Source organism: Nansenia antarctica (genome assembly GCF_963989245.1).
Source record: "Nansenia antarctica genome assembly, chromosome: 14".
NCBI classification, from domain to species: Eukaryota; Metazoa; Chordata; class Actinopteri; order Argentiniformes; family Microstomatidae; genus Nansenia; species Nansenia antarctica.
This window is the reverse complement of record NC_137684.1, coordinates 29,572,164-29,589,663: the sequence shown is the minus strand read 5'-3', so window position 1 is coordinate 29,589,663 and position 17,500 is coordinate 29,572,164. Positions and strand designations below refer to the sequence as shown.

Genomic DNA, 17,500 nt, shown 5'->3' with positions numbered 1-17,500 from the left:
GAGAGAGAGAGAGAGAGAGAGAGAGAGAGAGAGAGAGAGAGTGTGTTAGTTCAATACAAGGAATATTCATGTTGCCTCTATGTACCTGTACCTGCAACAGAAACATAGGATAGCAAATTAACCCTTAACGTAATGATTTTGCGTCTTATTATCTGTTTGCTAAAACAGAACACAGTTTCAGAACTGAGATTTCAAAGATCTCAGTTCTGACAGGCCACATGTTCTATCCACACTCTTTCTACTATGTTATTCCTCCTGTGTTTTACTACTATCTACATTCTAGTATTACGTGGAGAACATTTTAAGACTCAAACTCTGAGATAATAACATCTCATATGGCTTCCATTCATCTGTGTATTTTTCTTCCAGAGGAATTTGGTTCTGTCTCCTCCACGCCTGACTCCACACCTCCCTGTACTGACGGTAAGATAAAAAATGGAAACCGCGCCCATCTGGCACACTAGGCAGGCTCAAGCCAATCATCTGGCACACTAGGCAGGCTCAAGCTATCTAACACAACACAAAACAGCTTATCCAGGAAGCATCTCGGGATGCTGAACGGTGGTCCTTGGGCCTCTCCTCGGGGGCCCCCGGCCGCCCCGTGTGCCTGGTCTGTTCCCCCGCTGGGGCACCTGCTTGGCTAGCCTGGTGCGGGGCTATTATGGTCTGTGCTTGCTTGGCTGGGCCGGGTGTGCTGGTGGTGGGGCGGGTCGGGTGTGTGGGGCGGCGGGGGCTCCCCGGGGGGGTGGTTTGGGGTCTGCCGCTGGGTGCTGGTAGGCAAACTGGTAGTAGTCGCTCTATGAGTAGAGGGCTGCAAGGGAATTTTCCTGGCTACACAGTGTACAGGGTTTTACTTTTGCCTGCTTGCGGCTCTGTCAGTATGTAAAGCGCATTGAGTCGCATCTTGTGAGGAATGCGCTATACAAATAAAACTTGATATGATTTGATTTGATTTGATTGGTTCATTTGTCGTTTTGGAAAATAAGTCTCAGAAGCTGGATGCGATGGAATGACCACCCATCACAGATCCTTTGAATGTTTCCCTCTCATTCAGCCAAAGCCTATTACTCTTCCTCGTGTTTTTAACTCAGAGCTCGGAAACACAACAAATTATATATCTGACGATATACCGTTGAAAGTAGGTTGAAAGTAACTCTAAGATTTAGTTATTTTTGAATTTTTATTTCCTGTAATTCTGTTTTAAATTGTTTATAACATCTGAGGCCGTATTTCCCTGTGGATTTACCTGCCCAGGGACTGCTGATGCAATTTAGCTACCCAGCTAATTCAGGGAGAGTCAATGACTGTCCATTGTCCCTTTTAAATAAACGAATAAAACATATTTTTCTTTTGTATTACATTGCGGATGTATGTTATTTATTTATTTTGTGTTGTTTCAGTATTAACAATGTAAAATGATGTTGGATTGGATTATATAATTCAAGTATTATTGTTCTCACTTGGAAGTGACTGATAGGGGGAGGACATGATAAGCTTAGGCTTCATCCTACTCCCTTTCCAACAGTGATACCTGTACTCTTCATATTAGTTATTTGTCCTTTTATTATTTTAAATCATGTTCGAAATAAAAGATTCATTCATTCATCCATCCATCCATCCATTCATTCATGCATTCATTCATTCATTCATTTATTCATTCATTCATTTATTCGTCGTCTTACCTGTACAGTATAGTATAGTGGATAGTGTACATAGCCTTTATTTATGTAAACCAGCTCCTTTCCCTTTTTTTTCTTTTTTCTTTTTCCTAGCACCAGGGGAGCCACCCCTCCCAAATGTCGTTGTATGGTACCTGTACTATATCAATGACAATAAAGACCATTCATTCATTCATTCATTCATTCATTCATTCATTCATTATTCATTCATTCATTCATTCATTCATTCATTCATTTATTCATTCATTCAAATAAATAGGTTGAACACTGTCTCTCTCTGTTTCTCCAGGTGGAAATGAGGAGTCAGAGCTGTCCTACGACCTCCAGACGGCGCGGGAGTGGTCGGAGGAGGAGGACGGCGGGGAGGATGATGACGGAGGGACCTCCTCCCCGTCCATCTGGGGCACGCCCCGCCAGAACTCCTCTGAGCTCACCTTCTCCTACATCGCCATCGCCGAGGCCGAGGCGGGACATCACCGCGACCCCTCCTCGTCAGGAGGGGGGGGAGGTCGACGGAGGGGGGGGTCAACGGGAAGCCGGACCTCCCTGAACCGCATGGATACGGTGGAGACGCTCCTCCCCCTGGACTCCCCCAACGAGGAATGGGACCTCCAGGCCTTCCTCACCCGAGAGGCGGAGGAGGAGGAGGAGGAGGAGGAGGAGGAGAGAGAGAGGGAGAGGGAGAGGGAGGAGGAGAGGGAGGAGAGGGAGAGGGAGGAGGAGAGGGAGCTCCATAGACAAACTGTGACAGAACAGCCCCTCCTAGTGGACACGGAGGAGATGGAGGAGTCTCAGGAGAGAGACACAGTGACCCAAAGACTGGAGATGGAGACAACAGAAGCCCAGCCTCCCAAGGAGTACAGCCCCACAGACAGCCACCAACGTGAGACGGGGAGGGGAGGGGGGGGGAGGGGAGGGGAGGGGAGAGGAGGGGAATTTCTTTTTATTTTACCTTTATTTATTTTTTACCTTTATTTTACAGCCCCACAGACAGCCACCAATGTGAGACAGGGAGGGGAAGGGAGGGGAGGGGAGGAGAGGAGGGGAATTTATTTTTTATTTTACCTTTATTTTACCAGGAGGTCCCTTGCGATTAAAATCTATTTTTCGAGGGAGACCTGGCCAAGAAAGCACACCAGTACATATACAAGTTACACAATTGGCAAATAAAACAATAAATAACAGACAAGCAGATAAATATTATTTAAAAAAAACATTTTAAGAGACACTCTTTCAACTGTTTCAGGGAGACAAGGTTATTAAGCTTTAGTGTGTTATGGAGGTTATTCCATGCCCAGGGCGCAAAACAAGAGAAAGCTGCTTTGCCAAGTTTCAAGAGAGACCTGGGTACCTGGTAGAGCAACCATCTAGCCGCGAACATCATAACAATTGTCAGGTAGAAACATCTGCAGTAAGAATAGACAGAATAGCTGAACTGAACACGAGCAGGACTGTAAGTAGCAAATGTTCCATGTTTGATGGTCCACAAGTGTGACAGACAGAACTGTGACTCACAACGATGCGGCAGGGTTGAGCTAACACAACCTGAGAGAGAGAGAGAGTGTGTGTGTGTGTGTGTGTGTGTGTGTGTGTGTGTGTGTGTGTGTGTGTGTGTGTGTGTGGGTGTGTGGGTGTGTGTGTGTGTGTGTGTGTGTCGCAGCATGACCACATAGATTAGTCACACAGCATGACCACACTGATGAAGTCAAACTCCACTGTGCAGGAGGCTTCCTGATCAACCAGTCCCTCCGTACGATACAGGAAGTGAGAGGGTGTAACATGTCTGATGCACAAATAATAATAATAATAATACATTAGACTTATATAGCGCTTTTCTAGACACTCAAAGACGCTTTACAAACTGTAAAGATCGAGTAGAAATAATAAAAAGAAACAAAAAATAAATAAAAGAAAGTATAGGGGCCTAATTAAGGTAGTGCTGGGGACACATGGGAAGGGGAGGGGGGGAGAGGGTTAACTGGTGAAGGCGAGCTTGAAGACGTGGGTTTTGAGGGCCTGTTTAAATATTGGGAGGGTGTTGCCCTGTCCCCTATAATGTGTAGGGGACACCTTTGTGACTGTCTCGGGGAGTATGCAAATAGTTCACGTGTTCATAATCAATGGCAATATGAAATCTCCTTATTCTATAATGAAGTTAAGGCTTAATGCTAATTAGTTTATTCAATTGTATTGAAGTATTGTTGTAGATAGTCTAGTAGTAGTAATGACATTCTGCTTGTACACTGAGACACTGAACGTCGCAGGGTGATGATGTCATAATGATGACCTCATACATGTTCTGTTTCTTGGCAGTATCCCTTTCCCTTGGGCCTGACTCGTCCCTTGTCACCATGGAAACCACAGTCACACTCCTCACAGCTGTACGGCCTGGAGGCAGGCTCACCGGCGACGTGTCATCCACCTCCTCCCCCTCCATTGGTCGAGACACTCAGGAACGGCTGGTCAGTGAACAGTGGTTCTCAGCACTCAACCTATCAGAGGGCCCCACGATAAGCACCTACATAGCAGGTATGGTAACATAATATTGTTGAATAATATTCATATTCATATAATATTATATATATTGCTTGAATATCTGAAAGACCTTTTGCTAGCTTATCAGGCCCAATAGAGCCCTCAGGTCTTCTGCTAGCATATCAGCCCAATAGAGCTCTCAGGTCTTCTGCTAGCATATCAGCCCAATAGAGCTCTCAGGTCTTTTGCTAGCATATCAGCCCAATAGAGCTCTCAGGTCTTCTGACGCTGGTTTTCTCTGTGTACCACATGTACAAAAGAAGAGATTTGGTGAGGCTGCATTCTCATTTTATGCTCCAGATTGTGGAATGCACTGCCAGTTTACATTAGGGATGCAACCTCAGCAAATATGTTCAAGTCAAGACTAAAAACCCATCTTTTTAATATTGCCTTTAAATGACTAAATAATTAAATTATGATTATATAATGATTAAAGCACTTTGAGCTGCAACATTTGCAGGAAAAGCGCTATACAAATAAAAGTTATTATTATTATTATTATTATTATTATTATAATACAAACCCTTTTAACCCACTCTCATCTCACTATCCTTGCTCTGCTCCTGTACACAGCACAACTCTTTCAATCAATTCCTTAATCAATGGTGTAAAATGAAAGAAAGATCAAGTTTCCTCTTACAGACGACCTGCTTGGGTAGCATGTAGCCCTGGAATAGATATGGAGTGTTCAATTGTGTCTCCATGGTAACATTCCCCAGGGATTCCGGGGGGATGACAAGCTAATTGCTTGGAAAACATTCCTGGTCTGTCTGTCTCCGTCTGCTGGGACACACGCTGACAGACACTCCAGGTCTCCTGTCGCTGTGCTCATGACAGAGACTGTGAGACAGGAGAGCAGGGGGGGAAAGAGAGAGAGTTTTTATCTTCACACTTCACATGCTTTGGCAATGTAAATGTATGTTTCCCATGCCAATAAAGCCCTTTGAAATTGAATTGAGAGAGAGAGAGAAAGAGAGAGAGAGAGAGAGAGAAAGAGACAGAGAGACAGAGACAGACAGACAGACAGACAGACAGACAGACAGGCAGACAGACAGACAGGCAGACAGACAGACAGACAGAAAAAACTTGAAACTCACAAAAGTAATTTGTGGCATCCATCATTGTTTATTCCATATTTAATAGAAATCAGACTGCGTTTTTTTAAATAACAAAACAAATTAAAATGGCATGGACAAAAATGATGGGACCCTTAAACTAATATTTTGTTGCACAACCTTTAGAGGCGATCACTGCAATCAAGCGATTTCTGTAGCTCTCAATGAGACTTCTGCACCTGTCAACAGGTAGTTTGGCCCACTCCTCCTGAACACACTGCTCCAGCTGTCTCAGGTTTGAAAGGTGCTTCTCCAGACTGCATGTTTCAGCTCTTTCCATAGATGTTCATAGATGTTGGGGCGGCTGTGTCTCAGGAGGTAGAGCCGCCATCTAATGATCGCAAGGTCGGCAGATCGGCGGTTCGAGCCCCGGCTGGCCACATGTCGAAGTGTCCTTGGGCAAGACACTGAACCCCAAATTGCTCCCGATGAGCGGGCCAGTGCCTTGCATGGTAGCTAGGCCACCATGGGTGTGTGAATGTGGATGTGTGTGTGAATGGGTGAATGAGAGGCCGTTGTAAAGCGCTTTGGAATTAGGCGCTATATAAGTCAGTCCATAAAAATAAAAATAAATCAATAGGATTCAGATCTGGGCTCATAGAAGGCCACTTCAGAATAGTCCAATGTTTTGTTCTTATCCGTCCTTGGGTGCTTTTAGCGGTGTGTTTTGGGTCGTTATCCTGTCGGAGGACCCATGACCTGTGACTGAGACAGAGCTGTCTGACCCTGGGCAGTGCGTTTTGCTCCAGAACGCCTTGGTAGTCTTGAGATTTCATTGTGCCCTGCACAGATTCAAGGCACCCTGTGCCAGACGCAGCAAAGCAGCCCCAAACATGACCTCCCCTCCTCCACGTTTCACAGTAGGTACGGTGTTCTTTTCTTTGAAAGCTTTGTTTTTTTCCGTCTGTGAACATAGGAGCTGATGTGACTTCCTGCCAAAAAGCTCCAGGTTTGACTCATCTGTCAAAGGACTCAAAGGATATTCTCCCAGAAGCATTGTGGCTTGTCAATATGCATTTGAGCAAATTCCGGTCTGGCTTTTTAATGTTTTTGAAAAATGTTTGAGTCCTCCTGGGTCTTCTTCCATGGACCCCACTGTCACTCAAAAAGCGATGGATGGTGGATCAGACACTGATGTATATTGACCTTAGAGTTCAGCTTCTACCTCTTTGGAAGTTGTCCGTGGCTCTTTTTCTACCATTCACACTATCCTTCTGTTCAGTCTGGGGTCGATTTTCCTCTTGCGGCCGTGTCCAGGGAGGTTGGCTACAGTCCCGTGGACCTGAAACTTCTTAATAATTAATAATATTTGTAACTGTAGTCACAGGAACATCAAGCTGCCTGGAGATGGTCTTATAGCCTTTACCTTTAACATGCTTGTCTATAATTGTCATAATCCTCAGACAACTCTCTCCTTTGCTTTCTCTGGTCCATGTTCAGTGTGGTGCACACGATGATACCAAACAGCAGAGTGACGATTCTTCTCCATTTAAATAGGCTGATTAAGATGATTAAGATGATTAGGCTGAATTAAGGCTGATTAAACTAAGATAATACAATGATTATCATAATTTTTTAAATCTTTGTTAACAAAGAAAATAATTACATTTTGTTTGCCATTATCTTGCTGATGATTCGCACAGCATTCTGGGAGATTTCAACACTCGATTTTAACCCTTGCTTTGGAGTGTGCCTCTGAAAAAACTCAGTTTGGAGGGTCAAATAACCACTTTGCCCTACCCATCCATCACGACACCCTACCCCTACATGTGAACACGCAAAACCGAAGGGTAGGGCCTAGTGGAAGGGCCAAGGGGTGAATTGGGATCCGGCCAATATGGCCGCCAACCACTTCCCTCAGTCTTATTATAGTGGGAGGGTGCTATCGCCACTCACCCCTCCCCTAATCTAAGTTTATATATAAGGTGGTTAAGGTTAAGCATGTTGTTTATGTTTTCACCTCCTAGTGGATAGACTAGACTGCATATGTCAGAACTGATCTAGTACTCTAGATCAGTATTAGTCTAGTATTAGTCTATAATCTAGTATTAGTCGAGTATTAGAGCCATTCGCTGTTGTGTACAGGCTTTGTATATAGATGTCTAGATCCACTACACATACACACACTCACAAGTCTGTGCCTCAAGATGTGTCCATCGTTGTCAGTGTGTTTGTCAGTTGAATTGATGTGTCAATGTCTGTGGATACAGTACATGTGTAAATGTATGAATGTTGAGGATACAGTACATGTGTGAATGTATGTGACTACAGTACATGTGTGAATGTATGAATGTATGTGACTACAGTACATGTGTGAATGTATGAATGTATGTGGATACAGTACATGTGTGAATGTATGTGTATGTATGTGAATGTGAATACAGTACATGAATATGAAATGTATGAGTCTAATTTTTCTCTCCGCACCCTGCTGCGTATGAGTGTCCATGATGAGTCTTAAGAGGGGGGGCGGGGCCTATCGGGGAGATTATTTTTGGCTGGTGGGTTCCTGTACTGCTGACGGGGCAGGGGGTGGCCAAAAACAGCTCCCAGGGACAGCAGGGGGGGAGCGGGGGAACTGAGAGAGAGAGAGGGAGAGAGAGAGAGAGAGGGATCGCCGTAGCAGCAACAAAAATGGCCAGCAAAGGTGAGACCTAGAGAGGAGAGGAATGAGGAGAATTTAAGACAGTGGTGTCGGCGTATGGAGATGTATGTGGGGTGTATTAACTTACTGAATTATGGAGGGGCGGACATATCAGGTAGTAAATGGCCAGGCAGAGCTGGGTTACAGCCGCAGGCAGGCAGGCAGGCAGGCAGGGAGGGTACGGTTACCACTTTTAGGTACTGACTGCCTAAACCCCCCTGAGTGCCTTGGGTTGAGTGACCATCGAGAGGAGAGTCTGATCGTCAGGGGAGACCATCTGCAGGGGGTCTGTTGGAAACTCGGAAACTCTTTGACCGTTAGATCCACAGGAGAGTTTGTGGCAGCAACCGTCGTCGAGAGGTGTGTTGCTTAGTGACTGGGTTGTTGCCATGACGGTGTGTCAACCCAGTATGAGTATGTCATAAGAGGGCTTTTGATTGGAAGGACAGCCCAGTCCCAATGCATTATATAGAACAGTATAGCGTGTTATCATTTGAGTGTGTAGCAAACTTGGTCAGCTGGTCTCTAACCCTGGTTTTATAGTGTTTCCTCATTGCCAGGAGAGCTTGTAGGCTACAGTCCTGTCTCTGGCTGTTTGTGCTGGGGGGGGGGGGGGGGTAGAACATAGGTAGGTAGGGAGGTTAAGTGATTGCTGATTTCGGCTCTATGCTATTCATTCATTCATTCATTCAGAATCAGTTGTTGTGTGATAGTTAGTTCTGTTAGAGTGATTCTCTAGCTGTCATTTGGATCATAGTTTAGTACTGTACTTCATATAGTGCGTGTGTGTGTGTGTGTGTGTGTGTGTCTGTGTGTGTGTGTGTGTGTGTGTGTGTGTGTGTGTGTGTCTGTGTGTGTGTGTGTGTGTGCGCGTGCACGCGTGTGTGTGTGTTTGTTTGTTTGCATGCATGTGGTGGGTGTGCCAGACGGGATTCTTTTGACTGTCTGGCTGTCTTAATTGTCTGTACTATTCCCAGAGATCTAATGTTGACTTTCAATTATATTCCATTACCTCTCTGACCAGTATACAGTAGACAGGCTTAACTTAATAAATATAGACTCATATTGAACCGTAACATGTGGAATTAGTTAGTTATCCCTTGGAATCCTTTAAATACAACCTGCCATAGAACATTCCAGAAGCATCAATTCAGCCGCCATAACTCTTTCTTTTATTAGTCCCGTGGGTCTATCTATGCACTGTATAACTCTCTCATGTCCTGACAAATGTGTCAGACTGACAGCGCACCAAAGCAGCTTAGTCTGGTACTGTACTGTACTGTACTTGGCACCTGTTGTGGACAATGGACAGGTGTGTGGCAGGTGCATCATGGGTAATGATAGAGTGCGGTAATGTCTATAAATAGTTCACCTGCTGGTGAGCTTTGTCACTGCACTCTATTCGGAGGTTCAGGCTTTTAGCTAGTCGTGCCACTGACAGTCATGACATAATGATCCCTGGTCATTGCTACCACCAGTTTTCAATCGCTTTCCTAGTCATGGTGCTGTTAATTAGAATTAATTATTGATTGTTTTATGTAGCGTACTATATTGTGTACTGTTTTGGTGCAACTGCCTGTAGAGGTTTTGATTTCAATTGATTTCTTGTTTATATATAGTTTATTAACAGTTCATAACTGTGTTATGTGTGTGTAAGCTCACTGCAGTATTTGGCAAGCAACCGAACGAGGCAAGTAATTGGCAAACAATCGAATGAATGAGGTCTAGCTGCTTGTTAATAAAGGATTTATAAAGGATCATTAAACAAATAATAATTCGTTTATGAAGTAGTTATACATCCTTTATAAACCATTTATAAACAGTACCTTAATGTAAAATGTTACCCAAATGTCTCTGGGATAATAAAGATTCACTTAACTTGAAAACCATAGACCAGCTGGCTAGCAGTGGTCTACTTATTCCAACATAGATATTATGTACAGTGTAGATATCTTTGGTACAGTGTAGATATCTTTGGTACAGTGTGTTATCATCCTTATGGTGTCTCTCACAGACTTCCTGTCGCGAGTTGTTTCTGTACTCTAAGGCCTGGACTACACGTATATGGATATTTTCGTTCTCGTTTTAAAAAAAAACTCTGTCCACACTACAAAAATATCTCTGTCCATACGAAAAGCCAAAACTGAACACGATCTGTCAAATACCGTAGAAGAACGTTATGGGAATGCGCAGTCAGTTGTAATCAAATGGCGGCAGTGACTCACAACGTAAACAGACCAAACTCTTTGAAACAGACAGAAAAGAAAAGTACAAAACAGACAGAAAAGCAAGTTATAGCGACCAAGAAGAAAGCAACGTCGCTTGACGTCATTGCATCAACACCAGCTCCGTTTAACATAACCACACTGATCCACTCAATCAGATATATTTTTTTATTTCTTCACTTTTTTATCAGTTTAGAGAAATCTCTGTTTATGTGAGTGAAAACGCTGTGTTCATATGGTTGAGAGGCCCAATTGTACCAAAAATTTGAAAAATATCCATATATGTGTAGTCCAGGCCTTAGACAAGGTAAATGTATTGCCCTCGAAGGGAATTTGCCTGGCACAAAGTAGGCTAGATTGATCGGAGCATGGAACTTTGAACAACAATGACACTCATGTCATTATTATACCATTAAATCTAAGTGTGAGTGTTAGATGGAAGACAAAAACAAAATATACATAGATATGGATGACAAGGAGCGGAGCTATAAGATATACAAATGAAACATGTATCAGTCAATCAATCAATCAATCAAACGTATTTATATAGCACATTTAAACATGACACACGCAACCAAAGTGCTTTACAGTAAAAGTACCTAAAGTGTAAATAAACAGAAAATAAACAACCAACAGAAACAACAGAGGAACAGAAGAACACGTCAGAACAAACAAGGCAGGAGTCAGAGTGAGTCAGGGAACGCTAAGGAATACAGGGGAGTTTGGAGTTTAGATCTAAAGGACTTGATAGAAGGTGATTCTACATTCTACATCACGTGACGTTAGAATTATAAGGTTCTATCTAAGGTTCTAAGGTTCCATTTTTGTCAAAATTTAGTTTTTTACATAATCTGATCCATTAGGTGTTTATTAATGCCTGTGTGGTGTTATTTTTAAAATGTTGACATTTTTTTAGTTAGTAATTCATAAAATACAAAGGTTCCATCTCACAAAACATAACGGAATGTAAAAACTTTGACGCTCAATATCTCTGAACTGCCCTAAACGGAGATAGAACCTTATCATTCTAAGCTCACGATTACTATTTATTTTTACTTCTACTGAAGAGAAGCTCCATTTTGTCCCAGTCACCACAGCTGATGATGGATACCGTGCAGAGAAGGGGCGGGGAGGGTCTGAGGAGTGTCAGCAGGTGCTCTGGGAGCCAACGTTTAAATCCAGGGATCCTCCTCTCTCCTCTCTTCCCTGCTCCTCTTTCTGCTTCCACACAGGGGCTAAATATAGCCCAGACCAGTCCCCAATGTCTCCCCCCCCCCTTCTCCCCCCTGTGTTCTCTTAGGCTGGGTGAAAAACATAGGTCCTGTCTGAAAACTCTTATCATAATAATAATAATAATAATAATGTGTTTTGAGGGCCTGTTTAAATGTTGGGAGGGTGTTGGCCTGTCTGATGTGGTTGGGGAGGGCGTTCCAGAGGGACGGGGCTGCGGCTGAGAGCTTGCAGACCAGCCCTACCCCTCACGCCCCCTCACCCCTCACATCTGGGACAGACCGGTGCCGTTTGCAGGCAGATAGCCTCACCCACCGCCCGGCCTACATAGAGGACCTAGCCTCACCTCCCGCCTGTCGTAGGACTTAACGCCCCTAACTGAGGGGTCTCCCCCCCGAACTCCCTCCCCATAGTGATCCGCAACGCCCCCACCCTGGACTCCTTCAAATCAGCCCTTAAAACCCATCTGTTCACCAAGGCCTTTGGCCCCTAGTCACTGTTTCTGTTTTGTTTTGTTTGTTTTCTGTTTTGTCTGTCTGACCATTTCCTCTAGAATTGTAAAGCGTCCTTGGGTTTTATGAAAGGCGATATACAAATCCAAGTTATGATTATTAATCATATTATTATTATTATTATCATTGTCCATCGGTAACCTCACATAGTTTTCTCCTCCCTCTTTTCTGCTCCCTCTCTCATCCATTCCATCCCCATCCCTCTGTCCCCTACCCCTCGCCCCTATGTGTCCTTCTACTTCCTCCTACCTCCTTTCTCTCCTTTCTCTACTTCCTCCCTTCTCTCCTCCTTCTCTCCCTGCTCTTCCTCCTCCTGCTTTCTATCTATCTATCCTCACCTGCATCTGTCTGGCTCGCTCCACTCCTCCCCCCCTCCCCCCCTCCCACTATCCCTCCCCCCCTCCCACTATCCCCCCCCCTCCCCCCCTCCCCTCCTCCTCAGTGATGGACCTGATCTATTGGAAGGACACGGAGAGCACGGGGATGGTGTTCACGGGCGTGGTGGTGGGCCTGCTGTGCCTGTTCCAGCTCAGCATCATCACCGTCATCTCCACCGCCTCCCTGGCCCTCATGTGTTTCACCATCTCCGTGTGCCTCTACTACAAGTTCCTCCACCTGCTCAGCTGGGGGGACGGCCTGCACCCCTTTAAGTGAGTCGCGGGGGGGGGCGTGACTTTGGAACGGGACAGGACAGGATGGGGAGGGGAGGGGTCCTTTAAAGGGATATAGTTCACAAATTATGCAACGACAATGGCGGGAGTTGGAAAATTTCGGATTTACCACAGCAAGTAATAGACATGTTTTTTTTTAAAGATGACAAGAATATTGAATAGTATCATTGAATAGTATCAAGCTAGTGGCATTACCTAGACACAACACACTCAGACAGTGGACATAGAAAAAGTCTTTGATTTCAGAAGAAAAAACTAACTTTTGTTGATTATTGGTCATTTCCTCATAGTTATTGCGTATTTACCAAAGATGGGAGCTGTATATTGAAGTGAACACTGTTCCCCTTTGAATACTGAATAATGTCCACAGAATAAATAAGATCTTTCTGGTCATTTGCCTAGTTATTGCAAATTTACCATATGGGACCTAAGATATGTCACGCTCTATGTTTATGTATTTATTGTCATGCATACATACATACATACATACATACATACATACATACATACATACATACATACATACATACATACATACATACATACATACATGCATACATACATTGATACACAGGGTGTAGAATAAAGTGTTTTTATGTAGCAAATTTCACAGTTTTGAGACAATAGAAGACTGTGGGCCAATCATTGCTGTTTGAGGTGTAGGACAACAATAAGTGTGTGCCTCAGTGTTAGTGGCAACTATTACCCATTTGCTTAACAGATATCATTACCCCCCCCCTCCTTTCTCACAGGAAATATCTGGATCTGGACCTCAGTTTGAGTGGCGAGCAGGCTGACCACTACATGCAGAGGGCCATCCTCCTGGCTGTGTCTGCCGTGGAGGAACTCAAGAAACTCTTATTCGTAGACAACGTCTTCAACTCCCTGAAGGTGAGGCGGCAGAACTGGGTGGAAAAGTACTTAGTAAACACAAGTGCAATATTGAAATATAACATTTCAAAACTGCTAACTGCAACACTTTAATGAATGTGCAACAAATACTATGTGCAATATGACAACCCTTGTGTACATAAGGTTCAGATATAGGGAAAAGTTAGGATATGTATAGCATAGCATAGAGTACAGCACAGTGTTTTATTGTATAGTATAGTAGTATAGTATAGTAGATTGAGATTGAGAGATTGAGATAACGTTTATTGCCACTATGCGTTACACATATAGGAATTTGCTTCGTCACCACAGCAAGTGCGTTGATAGTGTACATAGCCTTTATTTATGTAAACCAGCTCTTTCCCCTCTTTTATTTTACCCTTGGCTCTCTTGTTTTTAGTCTTTTTTCCTAGCACCAGGGGAGCCCCCCCTCCTACATTTCATTGTATGGTACCTGTACTGTATTAATGACAATAAAGACCATTCATTCATTCATTCATTCATTCTGTATAGGCCTACCTTGTGAGTTTACTAAAGCCTTCGTCTGGAGTGCCAAACGGTTAGGGTTTATAGATGGAAGCAATTCACCATGAGAGGAAGGGGGTTGTGGACTCATTCACCACTGGTACAGGGTTGTGGCACGAGGCGAAGCGGAGTAGGAAAACCCTGTACAGTGGTAAATGAGTCCACAACCCCCGCCCTCCAATGGTACATTGCTTTTCTACAACAGCCACCACATAATATAAAAAATAAATACACAGTTGTAACATTAAATTAATTCATTTACAATCATTAATCGTTTCAGAATACATATATCCTTCCGCCACAGAATATAGTCCCATAAACAAGATCAACCGTTGCATTGTAGGTCAGCACAGGTGTTCTTAATCAGATTGATTGGGAGGCGCATTGATACTGGAAATGCGGTCTGAACTGAAGGTTGTTGGGATATTTACCACTGTTGCTAGCCAATCAGAATCCAGTATCCAAACATGCTGTTGTAGAAACGGAATATTCTGTTAGTTCTATTGTGCCAGGCTCAAACCAACAAGCTCACAGCTTGTTTACATGACTCCCTTCTTGACAGCGCTACAGGGCCACCAGGTCAAAAACATCACGACACTTGAACAGTTTTTTCCCCAAAGCCACAGCCCTTCTCAATAACTGCTGATCATTGTACCTTGCACTTTACATGTTCTTGCACTTAGTTGTACAGTATTTATTCATAATATCCACTCATATATTTTGTCTTGAGTATTGTCGTGTTGTCGTCTTGTTGTTGTATGTACTGTAGCTTGTTTAGAATGGTTGAATACCAAATCATGTTCCTAGTGCTGCACATGGCGAATAACGTTGAATTGAACACGGCTACAGTCTCTGAAATGAAGCCGGGTCTGAAAGTTGAGGCAGTTCATCTTTTTGGACCACTTCCATATGGAGTGCGTCTATAATTGGCCAAAGTATGTCTCTGCTTCGTTCAAGAGCTCTAATCTGCAACGGCTCCTCTCAGACTTGATTATTCGCTCAGTGGTTGACAGGACATGTTGGAGGACATTGTTTATCCCTCGTCTCTCTCTCCCCTCCCCCTCTCTCTCTCCTCTTTCAATCTACTCCCAGCGTCTCCCCCTCATCTTTCGAACTTGTTTACAAGAGTCTACAAGGCCTTCTTGTTGTTAGTCATTTGCTTCAACATTACTTCTTCTCGCTGCCTAGACCCTCTTTCTCTTTCTCCTTCCCCTCTTCGCTCTCTGTAAATCACTCCTCTCCTCCGCTGTACAATGCTGCTCTGGTATCAGCCTACTTCCCCCCGTTCACTCGGGATAAGAGATCTATCTATAAGAGATCTATCTATCTATCTATCTATCTATCTATCTATCTAGTTTACAGGAGGCCTTCTAGATAGATAGATAGATAGATAGATAGATAGATATGGATAGAGAGACATGGGGACATACATACATACATTTAGGACATTTCTCTGTGTATTTCAGGATACTGACCACGTCAGTCTTGATATATCACACATCTCAGCAGGTTTTCACAGTAATACAATATGTACAGTACATCTTGCACTCATCCTCTGTGGAGGCAACACCCACAAAATGTCTTCATTAGATCTCAAAGTTAAGACTTATGATAGATTTATCTTTCTCATAAAGAAAAGTATGATTCACACTTCTGACACCAAACTGTTAGTAAGAAGGAACCCGATCTCATTCAGCCATTCATATGACATATGAAGGAGCCTTGGTAAACCAAAAGCAACAGACAGTAAAAAGTACTTTATTTATTCAATGATATAGTTGAAATAGGACATCATCCAATTAAGACGATTGAATCGCTCAAACTTACATCATAATGCTCTAGCTATATGCTAATTTACAGCAGCAGTCCCTGGTTGAACTCATCACAGTTTGTGTGGTACAGTCTGCGTAGTTAGCCACATAGTCTTGCGTCTGAGTAACTGACCGAGCTAGGCCGTCTCAACCCTGACCTGGCTGGTATGTGACATGGGCCATAGAGAGAGCGGGGCAAGGGGGGTCTCGTTTTCTCCAAGAGAAGGTGTCCCGTTTCAGGGTGGTAAACCTATACTCTGGGACTGTCTGGGTATTGGAAAGAGGAAGCTAGCATTTTGTCTTCTTTTAGCTCTATACTCCAACATTTTGGATTTGAAATCAAATAATTGCGACAGGGTCAAAGTCAAGATTCTGGGCTTTAATTCGATATGAAAGACGATTGGGTTCACCGTTTAGAAAGTACAACATTTTTCAAACGTACTCCCCCCCTATTTCAGGGCTAAATCATGTCATGTCCAAATAAAGTATGCATGCTTAGTATTTGGTCAATCCTTTGCATGCAATAACTGCCTTAAGTCTGCGAGATGCCCAGATGCTGGGTATCTTCTCTGGTGATGCCCTGCCAGGCCTGTACTGCCGCCATCTTCAGTTGTTGTTGTTTGTTTTGGCCATCTTCAGTCCTTTTTTGCCCAAAACGTTGTCATCAGGAAATGAAACAGGGACGAGTCCGCGTCCGCCTACAGAAAGGAAGTTGACAGCCTGGCTTCCTAGTGCAGCCAGAACAACCCGGAGCTCAACGCTCTAAAAACCGTAGAGATGGTAGTGGACTTCAGGAGGAGCCCAGCCCCAACCGCCCCCCTTATCATGTGTGACTCCCCAGTTAGCAGTGTGGAGTCTTTCAGATTCCTCAGGACAATAATTCCACAGGATCTCAGGTGGAAAGAGAACATCACCTCCACCACCCAGAAGGCCCAGCAGAGGATGTTCTTCCTGCAGCAGCTGAAGAAATTCGATATGCCGCAGAAAGTGTTGGTCGAGGTCGACACGTCCATCATCGAGTCCATCCTCAGCTCATCGATCACCGGCTGGTTCGCTGCCTCCACTGCCAAGGCAGATTACCGCGGATTATTCGGTTAGCCGAGAAGGTCATCGGCTGCAACATACCATCTGTCCTGGACCTGACTCTGGAACTTCCACCCCCCCCCTCATCCACCATAGAAGAAGTCTTCTTTGGCCTACCAGCCCCTTTGCAATTGCTGAGCTCACCAGTGCTTTCTTTCTTTGTTTAATGATGTTCCAACGTTGCTAACTCTATGGTTCTGGCTGTGTTTCTGAATGATTTATCTGATGTTTCAGCCCTTCCTTGATTTGCATTAATATATTTTTGGTCCTCATGTTGACAAACACCAATGGCAGACAGACTCCAAAGGCAAATGCAAAGACTAGACACTGACAGCTCTTATGCCTGCACAAATCTCCAAAGAGGAGATGCTCCTCTGCCAACCAACTTGTCATCCCTTCTGCCCGCCTGACTACTATGGGATGTAGAGCCTTCAGCCGTTCTGCTCCCCGCCTCTGGAACTCTCTGCCACCTAACATTCTGGAACTCTCTGCCACCTAACATTCTGGAACTCTCTGCCACCTAACATTCTGGAACTCTCTGTCACCTAACATTCTGGAACTCTCTGTCACCTAACATAC

General features: G+C 44.0%; 1 protein-coding gene across 1 annotated transcript in view; it reads left to right on the top strand.

Moving 5' to 3' along the window:
* rtn2a (reticulon 2a) overlaps positions 1–17,500 on the top strand; it is a gene marked incomplete at both ends in the record, with an annotated part of 20,296 nt that overhangs the window by 2,037 nt on the left and 759 nt on the right. Inside the window, 6 exons of the mRNA XM_080544773.1 lie at positions 370–423; positions 1,969–2,342; positions 2,460–2,562; positions 3,993–4,208; positions 12,383–12,590; positions 13,364–13,502. Of these exons, the coding sequence (XP_080400899.1) occupies positions 370–423; positions 1,969–2,342; positions 2,460–2,562; positions 3,993–4,208; positions 12,383–12,590; positions 13,364–13,502 (1,094 nt within the window). The remainder of the gene's footprint in view (positions 1–369; positions 424–1,968; positions 2,343–2,459; positions 2,563–3,992; positions 4,209–12,382; positions 12,591–13,363; positions 13,503–17,500) is intronic.